Source organism: Stenella coeruleoalba, assembly GCF_951394435.1.
Source record: "Stenella coeruleoalba genome assembly, chromosome: 10".
NCBI classification, from domain to species: Eukaryota; Metazoa; Chordata; class Mammalia; order Artiodactyla; family Delphinidae; genus Stenella; species Stenella coeruleoalba.
Window position 1 is genome coordinate 72,676,294 of NC_137156.1, and position 16,185 is coordinate 72,692,478.

The following is a 16,185-nucleotide window of genomic DNA, read 5'->3' on the forward strand; positions in this document are numbered from 1 at the left end:
TAAAAAAAAAAAGTCAAACTAGGTCTTTAAGACCATGAAATTATGTATATTATCACTGGGTGATTCTAAGGCAATTTAATCAGTCAGGGTCCCAAAGTAGAATAATTAAAGATGGATTATTTAAAAAGAGACTATTTTCAAAGGAGTGGATGTGAGGGAAAACAGCAGTAGTGCTTTGACTCTGGTGCTAGTAGCAACTGACTTGTTACCAGAACCTAGAAGACAAGCGTTGTATAGAGGTAACTTTGAGGGGAACCTTTGGTAAAGGGATAGAGTCAGCCTGAGGTCAGCTCACAGGGAATGAGCCAGTGGGATAAGTATCCTGAATTCACTCTTTTCCCTTCCTATAATCTGCATATGAACACTCCTGACAGAAACAGAAACCAGAGGACCCAGGAACCCATTGATAAGGTTCTTACCAGTCAGCCTGCTAGGTCAGAGAGCCGGGGAGAGAAAGGTGTAAAGTGGGTCTAGAGTGGCAGAAAAGGATATCCAGTATGAAAATGATGTAGGCTGGGCAGCCTTACTAGGATTAGTCCTGGCCAGCTCTAGTCTGCAATAACACACAGCAATAATTGGACTTTTTTTTAGCTAATTGTGAATTTAAAATTTTAATCATATGTGAAAAAAAGTCTTTTGAGCAACAAAGTAATTTTGTTGCTCAATTGTTGTGATAGCTGAACACATATATAATCATGAACATTATGTAAATTTTAAGGAGATTTTAGATGTTTGAATGGTGAACTTTTCCTGTTTTCAAAATGGAAGAAAGTAAAAGGTTATATGTGATTCAGGGATGGCCTGGAGGCATAGCATGATGGTATATGAGATACAGACATTTAAAAAGTTAGATGAGGACTTCCCTGTTGGCACAGTGGTTAAGAATCCGCCCTGCTAGTGCGGGGTACACGGGTTCGAGCCCTCCTCCGGGAAGATCCCACCCACATGCCGCAGAGCAGCTGGGCCTGTGTGCTGCAACTACTGAGCCTGTGCTCTGGAGCCCACGAGCCACGACTGCTGAGCCCGTGTGCCACACTACTGAAGCCGGCGCACCTAGACCCCGTGCTCCCCCGTGCACCACGGTAAGAAGCCGACATACCGCAATGAAGAGTAGCTCCCGCTCGCCACTAGAGAAAGCCCATGTGCAGCAATGAAGACCCAGCGCAGCCAAAAATAAAATAAAAAAATAGCAAATCATCTGAAGTTCTGATATGTGCTGTAGCTTGAATAATCCGTGAAGGCATTACGCTGAGTGAAATAAGCTGCACGTGAGGGGTGGGGGGCAGTTGTGCAGGGAGACAAAAATATTGTATAGTTCCACTGGTGTAAGGAATTTAGGGTTGGGTGGACAAATTCAGAAGTGGAAAGTAGAGTGGAAGTTGCTGAGGGTTGGGAAGGAGGGTGGAATGGGGAGTTACTGCTTAGTGGGTGCAGGGTTTCTGCTTGAGGTGATGATGGGGTCTGGAATTGTGTGGCATCATGAGTGTGCTTGGCGCCACTGAATTGTACACTTAAAACTGCTTTAATGGAAGATTTAGGGAAATTGGAACCCTTGTGCATTGTTGGTGGGAATGTAAAATGGTGCAGCTGCTAAAGGAAACAGAATGGCATTTCCTCAGAAAATTTATAATTACTATATGGTCTGGCGATTCCACTTCTGGGTGTAGTCAGAAGAACTGAAAAAAGTAAGGTCTTGAAGAATAGCCCAAAGGTGGAGGCAACCCAAGTGTCCCTTGGCAGATGAATGGATAAACAAAAGTGTGGTATATACATACAATGGAATGTTTTATGGTGTGTGTGTATTCAGCCTTAAAAAGGAGGATATTCTGACACATGCTACAACTTGGATGAACTTTGAGGACATTATGCTAACAGAAGTCACAAAAAGAGACAGTCATAGAGACAAATTAGTATGGTGGTTGCTATGAGCTGGCAGGAAGCGGGGGATGGGGAGTTTAGTGGGTATAGAATTTTTTTTTTCAATTTTCAAACCAGAGTTTTAGAGGGCAGTTTTAATGCCTTTGAAAAAATGGTTAAAATGGTAAATTTTGCATTATGTATGTTTTACCACAATTTTTAAAAAATTAATCATCTGAAACTTTCTTTTAGATGACTTAAATGCTGGAATATTTACCAATATAGAATCATGCTGTGGATCGGTAATAGAGAGGGAAATTATAAACTGTTCATCTCCTGAGATTCCTGCAGAATTTAATGAACAGTTTAACACTAGGAAGAACAAGCAAGAACTAGTAAGTCATGATAACGGAGCCAACTTAGAAAAAGAACACAGTTATAATGACCAGTGTAATCAGTTCACAAGAACAGAGAAACAAACAAAACATATGAAGAAGTGTCCTAAAAGGCCTGATTGGAATATAAATAAACCACTGAGACGGTATATTCCAGCATCAGAAAAGTACCCTAAACAGCTTCAAAAGCTGAGAGAAGAAAAAAGAGTAAGAAGGCAGATGGAACTGCTTCATTTGGTAGAAAGAAATAATCCTGGACACCTCTCTCAAAATAGAGTCACTTCACCAGATGTTCTTCATTCATCTCAAGAAACTGAACCAAGTTTCAGGTGGCAGCTAGTCAAAAAGGTAAAGCTCTTATGTCTAGAAAAATATTTTAAAGCATGTATCGAAGTTTTTAGAATGAGAATACAGTTCCAAACATGCATGTTTTGACAGGGCTATTCTGGGTGTGAATAAGAGTTCTAGAAATTTGCTGTAGTTTACAGCAGGGGTCAACAAACTATGGCCAATGGGCAAATCCATCGTGCTGCCTGCTTTTGCAAATAAAGTTTTTAGCAGTACAGCCATGCTCATTTTTTTTTAACCTATTGTCTGTGGCTGGCTTCATGCTGCAAGAAGAGTTTAGAGTAGTTGCAACAGAGACCACATGGCTCACAAAGCCAAGTGTTTACTATGTCCTTTACAGAAAAAGTTTACACTTAAACCCTGTATAGATTAATGCTATTCTTTATTCAGATACCCATTCAAAACTCTTGTTTATAGTCCATATAGACAGGATAATTTACAAGGTCAGGAATTACTGGATTGGTTTCTCTGACTCTGGAGAAGTACCAAGCCTCTCCTATCCTATTATCCAGTATGTGTTACTCAAATATTATCCTCAGATTATTTCAACAACCACTAAAAACATTTGTGGGGACGTATGGAAACACTGTTAACTCCTGTCTCTCCGGTCTATCATTTAGGAAGAAGAACCTCAGATAATTAATTCTTTCAACAAGGAAAGGTATGTTATGGATTCCGTAGCTACTTAGTGCTTTCTGTGTGATATAAAATACTTGCTCAAAATATAGGTGAGATCAAGCATGTATGCATGTCTGTGAAGACAGTAAGAGGAAAGTTTGTGACTTCAGGTGAATAGAGGTTTAAGGGAAAGGGTGTCTGGCATTTTACCTAGAATTTGAAGGTACAAATTGGACTGGACCTAGGCATCCTAAGCAGGAATGTGGGTGATATTTTGTTATCTTCAGACTTTAAGTTTTGATTTTCCAGATATGCCAGCAGTGGAATAGACGTTCTGCTTGGATTGAGGGGGTAGGGAATAAATGACTGGTAGGGATAATGAGAAATTAACCAGTGGGAGATTTTAAATTGTTAGAATTTTTATTCTCTACTTTTGTGCACAAACCAGCTGGTTTAAGCTGTCTCTGAATATGGCTCTAATAGCAAGTTTAGTTTTAGGCGGTAAGTATATTATTTTATAGTGAATTATCTAAGGAGAAACATTAGGTTTAAATTAACTCAGGTAGTGTTGATCCTCAGAAGCTAGTAAATTTCTCCCTGTTCTAGCATATATATAATCCTCAGCAAGTACTAGTAAACCCCAAATTAATCCCATTTTGTTGCCCTGTTTTAGGAAATGGTATCATAGAACTCAAGCCTCTTACATATAGTGTTCCTAAAGGTGTTATAGGTACATTTAGAGTAAATTGAAATGTGATTGAAGAATAGAATATGCTTAATCTAAAATAAAATAGTTTCTCATTCATGCTTTTTAAGAAGTCCCTTATTGTGCTTTTTGGAAAAATACAGGTCTCAATCACCACCAGTTCTGGCAGTGAAAAACAGAACGCAGCAAACTCAGACACTAAAAAACAGTACTTATGAAAGAGAGGATCTGATCTCAGGAGACAGTCAAACAGAATTATCACCTGGGTTTTCTGAACCATTTCATTTTATTCCCTATGTCCGAACCAATGAGATCTATTACCTTGATCCAGATGCACCATTGTCTAGGCCTTTAACCCAGGATCCTCAGTACCAAAATCTACATGGTAAGTAAATATAAGTGTACCCCCCCCCCCCCAATTATAAATCCAAATTGCCCCAAGAGAGGTAGAAAAAAATTTCTCTTTTGGAGTCAATTATTAAAATTTTTATTGAATATTTATTACTTAAATTCTACTTGGTGCTTTCCTAGGATATAAATTTATTAATGAATCCATAGAATGTTATAGCATAGGGCTATTTCATATTATAAATGTATTTAAATTTTTGTCATTTTTATCTGGCTTCAGACTGTGACCAAGAACAGCTTTTTGACCATCTCAGGGACCCACTTCTTAATCCTAACTTGGTGAAAAACAGGGATCGACAGCAAGCAATCCTTAAGGGACTGTCAGAACTGAGACAGGTATGAGCTCTTCCAAAGTTTGGATGTGACCATTTTCTGGTGGAGGGCTGTGTTTTACCAGTTTTACTAAACATCGTTGGTTACATGACTTATGTGACTTCACCACATGTCAGTTTAATGTACAGGTGCTGATTCTTTTTAAAAAAACACAACTTTCTTTCTATTTCTTTCACATTGCCATCTCTAAGACTGTTTCTTTCCAGCATGAAATCATGAGACATTTTGAATATTAAGACAACTTTATTTAATGAAAAAGGCATACATTTGAAATGGCAAAGCATGATCAATAAGGCCCTAAAACCAAAGGCAGAAAATAAATACAGTTATGCTTTAATTCTTAGTAATGCAGTTCACATTTTTTTAAATGAACGTGTTGGCCGTGTTTGGAATAGAACTTGACACAAGTCCCGAAGAGTAATATAATGTGAAATTACAGGTATAATCTTACCAGACTACTTTTTCTCCCAGACCAGTTTTGACTCATTATCTGCTCAGATAAAAATAAAATCAGGTAACACATCCAATATTTAAGGCTATAACTGTTCTCTACCAGCTGGCCTTAAAAAACAAAAAAAAAACAAAAAAAACACCTGTCCCTGTGCTTAAAAAAAAAAAAAAGACTTGCAAAACTGGTTTTGCGATTAGCTTTGATTCACAGTATACTTTGTGTATTTGGGGAAAATAAACTGTAGTTTTAGGATTACCCTTTTCCATGTCCAGTCATTTATGAATGCCTCCTGCATTTCAAATTGTTGATCTATAGAACTAGAAAATCACCCCCACTAACCCAGGATTATAAAGTGTCCCTTAGTTTTTTAAATGCTGTAGCTTTGGTTACATGTGGATTGAATTTTGTAACTCAAGCTTGGTAATTCACACAGTGAAGATTTTACTTAAACCTCTTTTTAAAGTGACAAGGTATATTCTAGCTTAGTAGAGACAGAAGTTGTAGCTTAAGAGAAAGGAATGTGATGTATACACCTTAGTGACCATATCTTACTTCAGCAGGGCCTTGTACTAGCCACTAAGGTTAATGCAGTCAAGATAAACACTGGATGGTTAAAGGGAGACTTATGACCATTTTAAGAGCATTTAGGGAAAAGGAAAGAGGTGGTGTTCAGCCCCACAGTTAGGAGACATGGTTTTAAGAAAGGTCATTTCTATTGGTTGTATGGCTAAAAATATAATCTTACAAATGTGTGATAGCTGCACAGTATCCAAGTGAGAAAGTCTGGTGTAAAAATTGAAAATTCTTGAGTTGAACATGACAAAGTAACTGAGCGTAATACGTGTTTTCAAAGTAAATATAGTTCTCTATTAACAAACAAGAGAGAAAGGTAAAATAGGAATAATTTGCCCGTCTGCTGCACACCGTACTAACATATCAATACGATTTCAGGGCCTTCTCCAGAAGCAAAGAGAGTTGGAAACTAATCTCATGCCTTTAGCTGCAAATCAAGAAGAGAATTTTAGTTCTTCGTTTTAAATGTAGAAAATCAAATCCTTTACATTTGATTTGTCTTCCAAATTATGAAATGTGAGATTGGTTGTTGCTTAACTGTATTTATCAAATAGCCTAGATTTCTTTTTAAAATGCTTATTTAAAACTTGTACATTATGTAGTAAAGTATGTGTGTATATATATTTTTTAAAAAACAATAAAACAAGACACTTGTAAAAAAGTAGTAAAAAAAAAAAATTTTTTTTCTGCTCATCACAATGTGGGTATTGAGGTATTGATCTACTTACCTTAACACAGTCTGGAGTTTACAGTGTTCTTCCACACTTTTTACATGTAGCTTATTAAAATATCACTTAGATATTTTGCTCTATAAAAAGATTTTAAAGAGTAGAACTCAAAGTTCTTTGGAGGTGCCAAAGGAAGGTCTGACATACTTACTACTAAAATAGCCCAGATTCAGTTTAGGCTTACATGGAAATTTTTTTAAGTCCTTTTTTTAATGACTTCTTTTATTGTAGAAACTACAGTTTTCAAAAACATTTACAAGTTTGTATTAGTAATGGAGAGGCAGTTATTAGCAATACATGTGGATTTAAAATTTATCTTCACCATGTACTTTTATCTGTGAATTTAAAAAGTTAGCTTTAGTATATAGCACTTAAGTGCTTACCACCTGAAAAATATACTTACATTTTTCTAACAATTTTAAAATCTACAGCAAAGTTTATTTCAAATTGTTTAATGCCTTTAATAACCAAATTCAGTTTCATATTTCAAAAGATAAGATAGGTTTTTGTTTAAGGACCACACAAGCACTGAAAATTGTAATTATCAAATATTCTCAAAGGTTGACCAAAATTTTAGCAACAGGTGATTTTACATGGTTGTCTAAAAATAAAAAATAATGCTGCCTGGTGTTAAGTCCTAAGTCCCATATGGTACATAGTTTTATCATCTAAATGAAATGGCTTTGTTCAATAAATCTTCAGGTATTGAGCCAAAATCGTGTAAATATTAACATCACTGGCTTATACCTGTGTAAAAGCACTATACAAAAAGCTTAAAATAAATGCATTAGTTGATATTTCAGCAAAAGTAGCAAATGCATCAGTTGATATATCATTTCAGCAAAAGTAGCTGGGATCATTGACTTTAGAGGAGGGGAAAAAAATGTAAAGCCATTGTTCACTATCCTTTTGCAACTATCTAGTTTTACATATAAAACAGGCTTCAATTTGAAGCCAAAGTACAGATGACATAAGTGTAAAACTTAAAAGTGCCAATATGAGATAATTCAAGTACAATATGTTAAAAATATATATTTATTTCAATTTTCAGATGCTTCAACTGTTACAGGCCATCATGATTTAAATAAGAGGAAAAAAAACATTTGCGAAAGGAAAAGAAACCTTTTGTTTAGAGAATGAAATATAAATTGTGAATTCACTTTTAAGAAACAGAAAAAGTCCATAACAACCTACTTAAAAAAAAAAAAGTTACTGTAATTATTTCTCTTTTGAAAACGGCCTGGAAGTATCACTTTTCCACCAACTTAATGGAGATTTCTCTCTATCCAAGTTTTGAGTATAAGCAGATAAAAAGTAATTTTCACTTTCTTCAGACTGACTTGATGAAAGGGCATATGGTGTCCCCAAAAATGTCTGATGAGTGAGAACATTAAAATGACTAAACTGATGGGACATATTTAATTGACTGTGATAAACCTGAAAGTTGCTATATGAATCCTGTTCAGCTGAATTACTGTTCGCTCCTTCAGAGCATACTATATCAATAGAAGCTCTCTCTTCAGAATCAATTTCATAAGTCTTCTCTTCTAATAAACTTTTTTGCAAGTCAAGAGACGATTGCAACTCAATTTGAATATTCTTTTTTTGATCTGTTCCACGTGATCCTTTGGTCTCTTTCTCCAACATTTCTGAATGAAAATTGCTGCATACTTCTATTTTTGAGATTTCATCCCCTGAATCCAGAGACATATCCTCTTCGTCCTTTTCATCGTTTTCTAAAAGAGCTACATTTAAAAAACAAAAAGTCCTCCTCTATTGAAATACACAATTTGTTTAAGTTTTAAAATTATACACTACTCACACAATATAATGCGTCAGGGTCTGCAAGTCCACAATCCCTTAAAGCTTGGTCTTCTGCCACAAGTTCACTTAGTCACAACACTCACACTAGGTGTGAATGTCCAGATAATCCGATGCTAAAAGCTTCTGCGAAATGTGTTCACGTTTAATGTTGGGAAATCCCAACTCCCAGCTCCAAAGGGGTTAATGTCAAAACAGCATCTAAAGTTATACGGTAATTCAGTATTCGACAAGACAAATATAAAATAAAAATTCTGACATCTAGCTTCACTGGATTACTACTAAACTGGTTAGCTGTATCAAATGTTCGAACATCTCTGCTTTTCCTCAAAAACAAAAGTACATCTTTCATTTTACATAAAACCTGGAACCAAAGCAAAGGCCATCTCACAAAAGACTAAAGCTATGGATATCTCTACTACCTTGTAATTAAACTGCTTTAATTCACAACAGAAGCCAATAAAGCTTACATACCCTCAAAAAGAAAATGCCTACTCTATAGTATGCAGTCTACATTAACTCAAACAGCTTATACTGACTATAGTATAATAAATGAGCAGATTTTGTGTATGCTAAGTAAAAGAATGATAAATGCCTTGAAACACTTCCCCTGAAGCTGAGTTTACACTGAGGTGAGCAGTTTCAAAATTAGCATTTCATTGTATGAAATCAAAGCAAAACCATTCTTTTTCTGTCTGCCTTAAAGAAAATGAAAACTACTGAAAAGTTACCTGACTGCGACTCAAGATTCTCATTAGCACCAAGCAAAGGAAGGTTTTCTTCTGTGATTGAGTTGTGATAGCCCACAAGATTTTTAAAGTTTTGCATAAAGTCTTCAGCAGTCGCAACCACTATTCCATTATCGGTATAACTGGAAAGCATCTTGATACTCTTTTCTAAATTGAAAAAAAAAAAAAGTTGAGTATAAAACACTTGCAAATATAAAATGATAATGCCTGCGTCCAGCCCTCCAAAATCCTTTCCTCCACATTTTCAGAAACACCCAACACAGCCCCACAAAATCCTTTCATACACATTCCTGTATTCACAGTAGAAAGCTTAAGAGCACTCTCGTTACCTGTTAAAAAGACTATGTGTCGTTGCTGTATGTTTTGAGCCTGAAGTCTGATAAGGCAATCCAATTCTGGAGCATTTCGAGTTTGTGAATCACAGTTGTGGTATGACAAAATTTCAACCAGATGTTTCTTCTGATAGACATTCAGAAGGGTCAAGAGACTCAGAGCTTTAGCATTCAATCTGTGAAATTAAGTAGTTCAGTATCTGTATCTGCATTTCTAAAATTTAGTATGGACGTTTTCACTTGAAATTAAAGCCATAATTTCTCAATTGAGGCAACTAACGACAACTGCACTGCTTAGCTCACTGCCTGATGTACAGGTGCTTCTTAGTAGAGGGAAAGCAGGAATTGTGCAATCCACGGGTAACTCCAGGGGCTTTCTCTCGGTACAAAGCCTGAGGGCCAGCTATTCAGTTCAGACAAAAATCTCAACTTATTACTTACTAAATAAATTACACTTCTCTTCAGCTTCACTAATTTAGAACTATAATGAAGGGTGTAAAAGGACAAAAAAATATAAATCTTTCCTTCAAAAAATAACATGGCTCTGAGCTATTTCTATACTTCCAGATGCAAGGCAACATGTGGTAAAGGCAACATGTGGTAGAAATTACGGGCTATTGTCAGGAAGATGATGGTACTAATTTGTACAAGTTATACCTCCGGGCCTCAGTATTGCTATCTGTTATATAAAAATAAGACTTCCCCAATGCTTACTTCACATGATTTGAAGATAAAACAAGTTTTTAAAAAATGAAATAAAAAGTTAAATAATTTAAAATTACTAAAGCCTGAATTTCCCTAAGTGTGTCCAATGGAATATCAATAGGTATTAGAAGAAAAAAATGTTTTGTGGTCTAGGTTTCAGAAATGCTGACTGACAAAATGTAAAACAGGATCCTTAACTACAAAGTTTCTCAGATCTTCAAATGTGTAAATAAGTACATTATATGGACTCTAGTAGTAGGATATAGTATCCCAAACTCATCTGATTACAACAGTCATTTGCAGAGCCTCTCAAGGGACTAGTGCTCCAAGAATCACGTTTTGAGAAGTGACTTCTGGGCATGTTAGAAGTCACTTATTACATAAATGAATGTCCTAATCATAGATCCCTTTATCATGTCAAGATTAATCCTTGTCTCATATGTGTAATATTATTAGATTAACAATTAGGAGAGGGCCTGATCTACTTGGCATGTACAGTTCCATAAAAAAATAAAGAATGCTGATTATCCCGTTTTGATTATTATTCTAAACCCAAGTGGTAAAGTTTAAGCCAATTTTATCTCTGTACATAACTAGAACTTCAACAAACCTCTACATAAACAATATCATTTTCAAACAGGCTAGAATAATTCAGCATCTACATTCCCTTACGGCTGGCAAAAGACATCTGTGAAAACTGAGCAGCATCTATAATTTACAAACATAAAAAATAGCAAAATTCTGTGAACACAATGTTAAAATCAACAACCAATATATAGTTATTTTTCAAACCTTACCTGCCCAGTTCCTTTAGTTTTTTCTGAAATTTACAGTGGACTTTCCATTGCCATTTTCCTTCTGGAGTACTAAGTTCTTCGAGGAATGTCAAAAAATTTTTAAGGTTCTCTGTTAGAGATAATGAAGTTCATTTTAAATTCAATAAACAAGTCACCCACTCCACAACTGAATTAAGGAAGAAGTGTTTGTTGATATCATGTAGAACACCTACTTTCCTAGGTAGTATTTTCTTTCTCTTTTTTCTCCTCTAAGGGAGACAGATCTATACATCCTCTTTGAGATCTAAGAACATAACATCTACACACAAAAAAACAACATGTTGATAACAATAACAAACCAAAAGTAATCCAAGGGAAGTAGGTACAGAGAGCCCTGCTTTATACCAGACTTAAGAGGAAATTATTCGTAAAGAGTAAAAGAATGGGAAAGAAATCTGAGATAATAAAAGCTCAAAAAATGATGGAAATGTACTAGTTATCTGCAACTGGCAGAATGGACAATGCATTAAAGTATGAGTGAGTCACTAATGAGAAGAACCTAGAAAAGACATGTTACATGCTTAAAAGAATAAATAAATCTTACCAATTGTGATTACTTCTGGATTTAGAATGGATTCATCAGAAACGATAAAACCTCCAGATACAAATAACTCATTGTATGTATGATTTTTAACATCATCCAAACTATCAACACCAGCAAAACTAACACAAGGAAGCTTCTTTAAAGTCACCAAGCCAGGTACCTATTTAAATACCAAAATAAAAATAGAAATAAGGACAGACAGACTCAAGTGTGAAGTAACCTACATTAGATGTACTATGGCTCACCTATATTAGTGTTGTCGTCTCTGCAAAGTCAAGCACAAAAACAATATTTCCAACATTATTTCTAAATATACAAACCAACATTTATGTACTGGGCATCTACCTTGAACAGAACTCTCTAAGGAAGAGGCACTTAACAAGAGACCTGGAAACACAGAATGACAAATGCTAACTTGCCTGGCCCTGTGAGTACAGTCCGAATTCAAATGAGGCAGCAGCCTACGGACTGAAACAGTCAGGAAAGACTTCAAAGAGCAGTAGGACTTGAGACAGTCTCCTAAGACTAGACGGGGTACCTCCAAACCCAAGGGAAAGGGGGACTGCTTCAGCAAAGAGGGGGTACAGACAGGTTTTACCTAGGACATACAAATAAAGGTGATAACAATATAAAGAGAGTCAGCAGACCCAATGGCATTCAAGGAGTCAGTATTCTTAGTCTTGACCATTTAAGCGATAGGTAAGATCTGTGATATGCCACAATTTAAAATTTTGTAGAGGTATAAATATGAATCTCATGAGCTGATTCACAGAGGGTAGTTTAGGTCTCAAGTCCTAAACCTCCCAACCTCAAAGTTTTATCTCCTTTAAAGCTTATGAGGATATTTTAAAAACAAACAGCTTTAGTCTCAAAGATAGTAGGGAGTCTTTACAACCAAAATAAGCAAAGAATTCAGCTTAATAGTCTACCTTGTGAATGAAACCTGCAATGTCTTCATTTTGAATAATAATCAATAGTTTATCTAATTTTGATCTTCTTTCCAAAAACTGTTCTGGATGACACTCTGTATTGCCTAATTTGATAAGATATTCCTGTTAAAGAAAAAAAACTAAATCAACATTTACAAGCTTTTTTGCAAACATCCATTTAACACGAGAAATGCAAGATAAAGTAGTTAAGTTTAACTACTACTAGACCACTAATAATGATGCCCTTACACTAGGGACCTCAGAGATCAAGTCCACTCTTAGAGAAGACTCTGAAGCTCAGACCTTAACTGGTCACAATCACAATGTTACGACACTATGCAGTCAAAGCCAAGTAAATGCTAGCTTGGGGTAACAGAACCAGAAAAGCAATGGATTAGCCCAGGTTCTTAACTCTTATTACTTATTCTGGGCAATCCAGAGCTCAGTCATTAACCACTCTCTCACTCCCATTTTCCTTTCCTTTTGAAGCAGGCCCTTGATTCTCTGCAGCAGTGTTACCGGTATACTCCTTCAGAGTTAAAAAGCACTTTTATGACTACTGTAGTTCCTTTAACTCACAACAGCCCCAGGATCATTCATACAGAGCTTCAGTATGTACAACGTTACTTACATATTAATTAGCCATGCCTGTCAAGTTTACATCTTCAAACAAAACACTCTCCCATCTAACACATCCTTCCATGCTGCTGACACGGTACTACCTTTCAAAGGACACAAGAGAGCCAGTCCCAGCAGAATTCTCTTTGCTTGCTGGGGGAATCCTGAACTCTGAAGCAAACTGCAGGATTCTGAAGGTCACATTCCTCATTTCACAGATACAGGAGCAGATTAATTTTCTCAAGGTTGGCACGCTGGTTAGATAACCATAAATCTAAACCAAGGTTGCCTCACAATCAGTCTTTCAAGAGCTGTCTACAAGTGTCACACCCAAAGAGGATACTTCTATGTAGCCCTAAAGAAGCATCTTCTACAGTGTTTGATTTTGCTCTAACTTCTAAAGCCTCTGGGCAAATCTCAGAGCAGTTTACAATCAGGTTATGAAAAAGTAAATTATTGTCTGATAGGCCTGCTTGTAATTTTTGGTCTTTTTACATTAAGAAATTTTAAATGCAAGTTTGTGTTAAATAAGACACTTTAACTCATAAAGTAACAAATCAGTTTGACTCCAGAAATATTTAGGAAGTTTAAAATTTTATTCATAAAGTCCTGTACTATACTGTAACATTTCTGCTAGAAAATTTCCAATGGATATTGAATAAAAGAATTAAAAGTGCTGATCTGATTTCCTATCATATTTATAAAACACACAGCATCCTTTTCTTCTTCTACATAAAATAAATAGCAGAAATATGATTTATTCTAAGCCAGAATGGATTAAAAGCACCATTCGTAAGTAAACACATTTCCCACAAGTGTGTTACAATCAATTTCTAAAATGCAATGGGAGGAGATGGAGTAATGGTGAGCACACTGGGAACTGTGCCCAACCCACTCTCTCATCTAGCCCTACACCACCATGTAGCTATGCCCCAAAGAGCTGGAAACATGTTGCTGGGGGTGGAAGAATGTTGAGAAGCTCAATGTTCAATCATACAGGGCAAAAATGCAACCAAAAAATTCCTGGTAAGTCTGGTTTCATCTTCCCAAGAAACTACAGGGAATTGGTAAAGGCAGCACACTGAGCACTCTGTTGCCCCCATTTCCATGCTCTTCACATTCTCATCAACACATCACATGAAACATGCTGACGTCAAAGAGATCCTCAAACTGACAAAAGGCTGAGGACATGTCAAAGCATGGAGTTTCTGGGCCACTCTGGCTATACGCCACTTATTTATAGTCCCCTCTGCTTCCTCTAACTAAAAAAGCAGAAACTTATCATGGTAAGTAAGTTCCATAAATAGGAGCAGGCATTTATTTTAAAAACTAGGGCATTCCCGGGCTTCCCTGGTGGCGCAGTGGTTGAGAGAGTCCGCCTGCCGATGCAGGGGACGCGGGTTTCTGCCCCGGTCCGGGAAGATCCCACATGCCGCGGAGCGGCTAGGCCCGTGAGCCATGGCCGCTGGCCCTGCACGTCCGGAGCCTGTGCTCCGCAACGGGAGAGGCCACAACAGTGAGAAGCCTGCATACCGCAAAAAAAACCCCACAAAACAAAACAAAAAAAACCAAGGCATTCCCTTAAGGAATTAAAATGCTATACAGTTTAATGAATACTAATTGGCAACATTAAACCACTAATTGTCCCATGTGTTATAAATTACATATCTATTGTTACAGATTTTACATACCTCTCTCTATGTGTGTATTTTTTTAAACCAAATGCCTGAAACGCCAGTCTACTCCATAGCTTCAGTGCAAAACACATACCTTGCAAGGAGGAATCTTTCATGACTGGGGAAGTGTTTCAGGATCACCATGTTTTTTGATAATAAGGGCTATTGGGAAACCTGGCATGACCAGGGCATCAAGAAATGCCAAAAGATATCATCATTAGGTCATCCTGGACAGTTTTATTTTTCTACCTGATTGATAAAACCCCCTGAGGTAAACACTGACAACTTCATTTCTCTGCATCTTTCCCTCCCCTTTGTTAAAAACCCAGTAAGAAACATTGAAAATCTTTAGATCAACAATTTAAAGGTATCTGCAATATGTATACAACTGGTCTTTAAAATGACACTATGCAAAACAAGATTAAAAATTCTAAGACATTTAGATCACCAGTTGAAATTCAGTTGAAACTTACTAGTCTTTTATTCCACTCTGCATCAAATTATGAAAATAATATGGTCAACACCTAAAAACAAAAATCCATTTTATAGAGCTCAGACCCAACAAGAGAAGTTTAGACAGCATTACAATTACCTTCTCATTTAGTTACCTTTATTTCTTTACAGAGCACACTCTCCTCTTCTTCATGAATATAAAATTTCACAGTATTTTTCTGGACATCTTTCATGATTTTAACCAAACTGTTAAATACTTCAGGTTCTAACTGGCTTATAAAGTTTGAAAGAGCTGGTTGGGCAGAAATGTTTACATCACTGGGCGATTTTGTTTCTTTTTCTACTGGTTCCCGGGCAGTATGATCAGAAGTCACCACTGGCTCTGTGGCATGGTGTGGCTGGTTCACTTCTGCTTCAGTTAAACCTGAAGCCGAAGAGGAAGGCTGCTCATTAGAGTTGGTGTCTTTCAGAGGATCACTACCAAGTGGCTCAAGGAGGTGTTTATTGTTGAAGTCGCTTGAGGAAACTGGTATGACATGCCTTCCCAGAGGGCTCAATGCTATCTTAGTACCAGAATCATTAGGACTGACTGCTGGCAAATTCCCACCCTTGGCTGATGCTTTGATAACAGTATTTAGTTTCTCATGCAAGCCATCTACAAACTCCTGTACAGCAGCTTTGGAAGTCTTAGAATATATGAACTCAGAAAGCCGTTTCATCTTCTCTTGTGTTGAAAAGGTAGGTGTGGAAATTCTGCTGACATATGAAACATTCTTCTGCTTCAGAATCTCTTCTATCTTCCTAGAAAAGAGACTGTACTCTCCTAACACTGTCCTTTCTGTGGTTTCACTCATTGCAGGCGGTTCTGCTGCTGGCACACACTGCTCCTCCACTGTCACCACCTGACCTGTCAACACGTCATCCTCAGTGGTGCCCTTTAGTGTGTCTGTAAATGGAGAGGATGGAAACTGATAATCAGAACTTCTCTGTCTACTTATTACCCGGGGGTCGTTAGGAAAGGCCTCCTGTGGTGGCAGACACACCAGTTGTTCTTCTGGTGATTTCATACCTATATGGGAAGAGTTTATTATTACAAAAGCAATCC

At 36.8% G+C, this 16,185-nt stretch overlaps 2 protein-coding genes across 14 annotated transcripts in view; one reads left to right on the forward strand and one right to left on the reverse strand.

Moving 5' to 3' along the window:
- The window catches only part of CCDC66 (coiled-coil domain containing 66), a 54,318-nt gene extending 46,688 nt beyond the window's left edge, over window positions 1–7,630 (forward strand). For 5 of the 6 annotated variants that reach the window (XM_079935584.1, XM_079935586.1, XM_079935585.1 and 2 more), the window contains 5 exons: window positions 2,110–2,600; window positions 3,221–3,261; window positions 4,068–4,309; window positions 4,553–4,668; window positions 6,068–6,195. In XM_079935584.1, the coding sequence (XP_079791710.1) occupies window positions 2,110–2,600; window positions 3,221–3,261; window positions 4,068–4,309; window positions 4,553–4,668; window positions 6,068–6,154 (977 nt within the window). In that variant the 3' untranslated portion in view covers window positions 6,155–6,195. Of the gene's footprint in view, window positions 1–2,109; window positions 2,601–3,220; window positions 3,262–4,067; window positions 4,310–4,552; window positions 4,669–6,067; window positions 6,196–7,468 lie in introns of those variants that run through there. The other variant, XM_079935587.1, reaches the window with a different exon arrangement.
- TASOR (transcription activation suppressor) overlaps window positions 7,610–16,185 on the reverse strand; it is a 49,238-nt gene continuing 40,662 nt past the window's right edge. For 2 of the 8 annotated variants that reach the window (XM_079935576.1, XM_079935577.1), the window contains 7 exons: window positions 15,236–16,149; window positions 12,334–12,456; window positions 11,405–11,564; window positions 10,822–10,930; window positions 9,317–9,495; window positions 8,970–9,134; window positions 7,610–8,162 (listed from right to left, as the gene is read on the reverse strand). In XM_079935576.1, the coding sequence (XP_079791702.1) occupies window positions 7,636–8,162; window positions 8,970–9,134; window positions 9,317–9,495; window positions 10,822–10,930; window positions 11,405–11,564; window positions 12,334–12,456; window positions 15,236–16,149 (2,177 nt within the window). In that variant the 3' untranslated portion in view covers window positions 7,610–7,635. Of the gene's footprint in view, window positions 8,440–8,969; window positions 9,135–9,316; window positions 9,496–10,821; window positions 10,931–11,404; window positions 11,565–12,333; window positions 12,457–15,235; window positions 16,150–16,185 lie in introns of all 8 variants that reach the window. The other 6 variants (XM_079935579.1, XM_079935578.1, XM_079935580.1 and 3 more) reach the window with 3 other exon arrangements.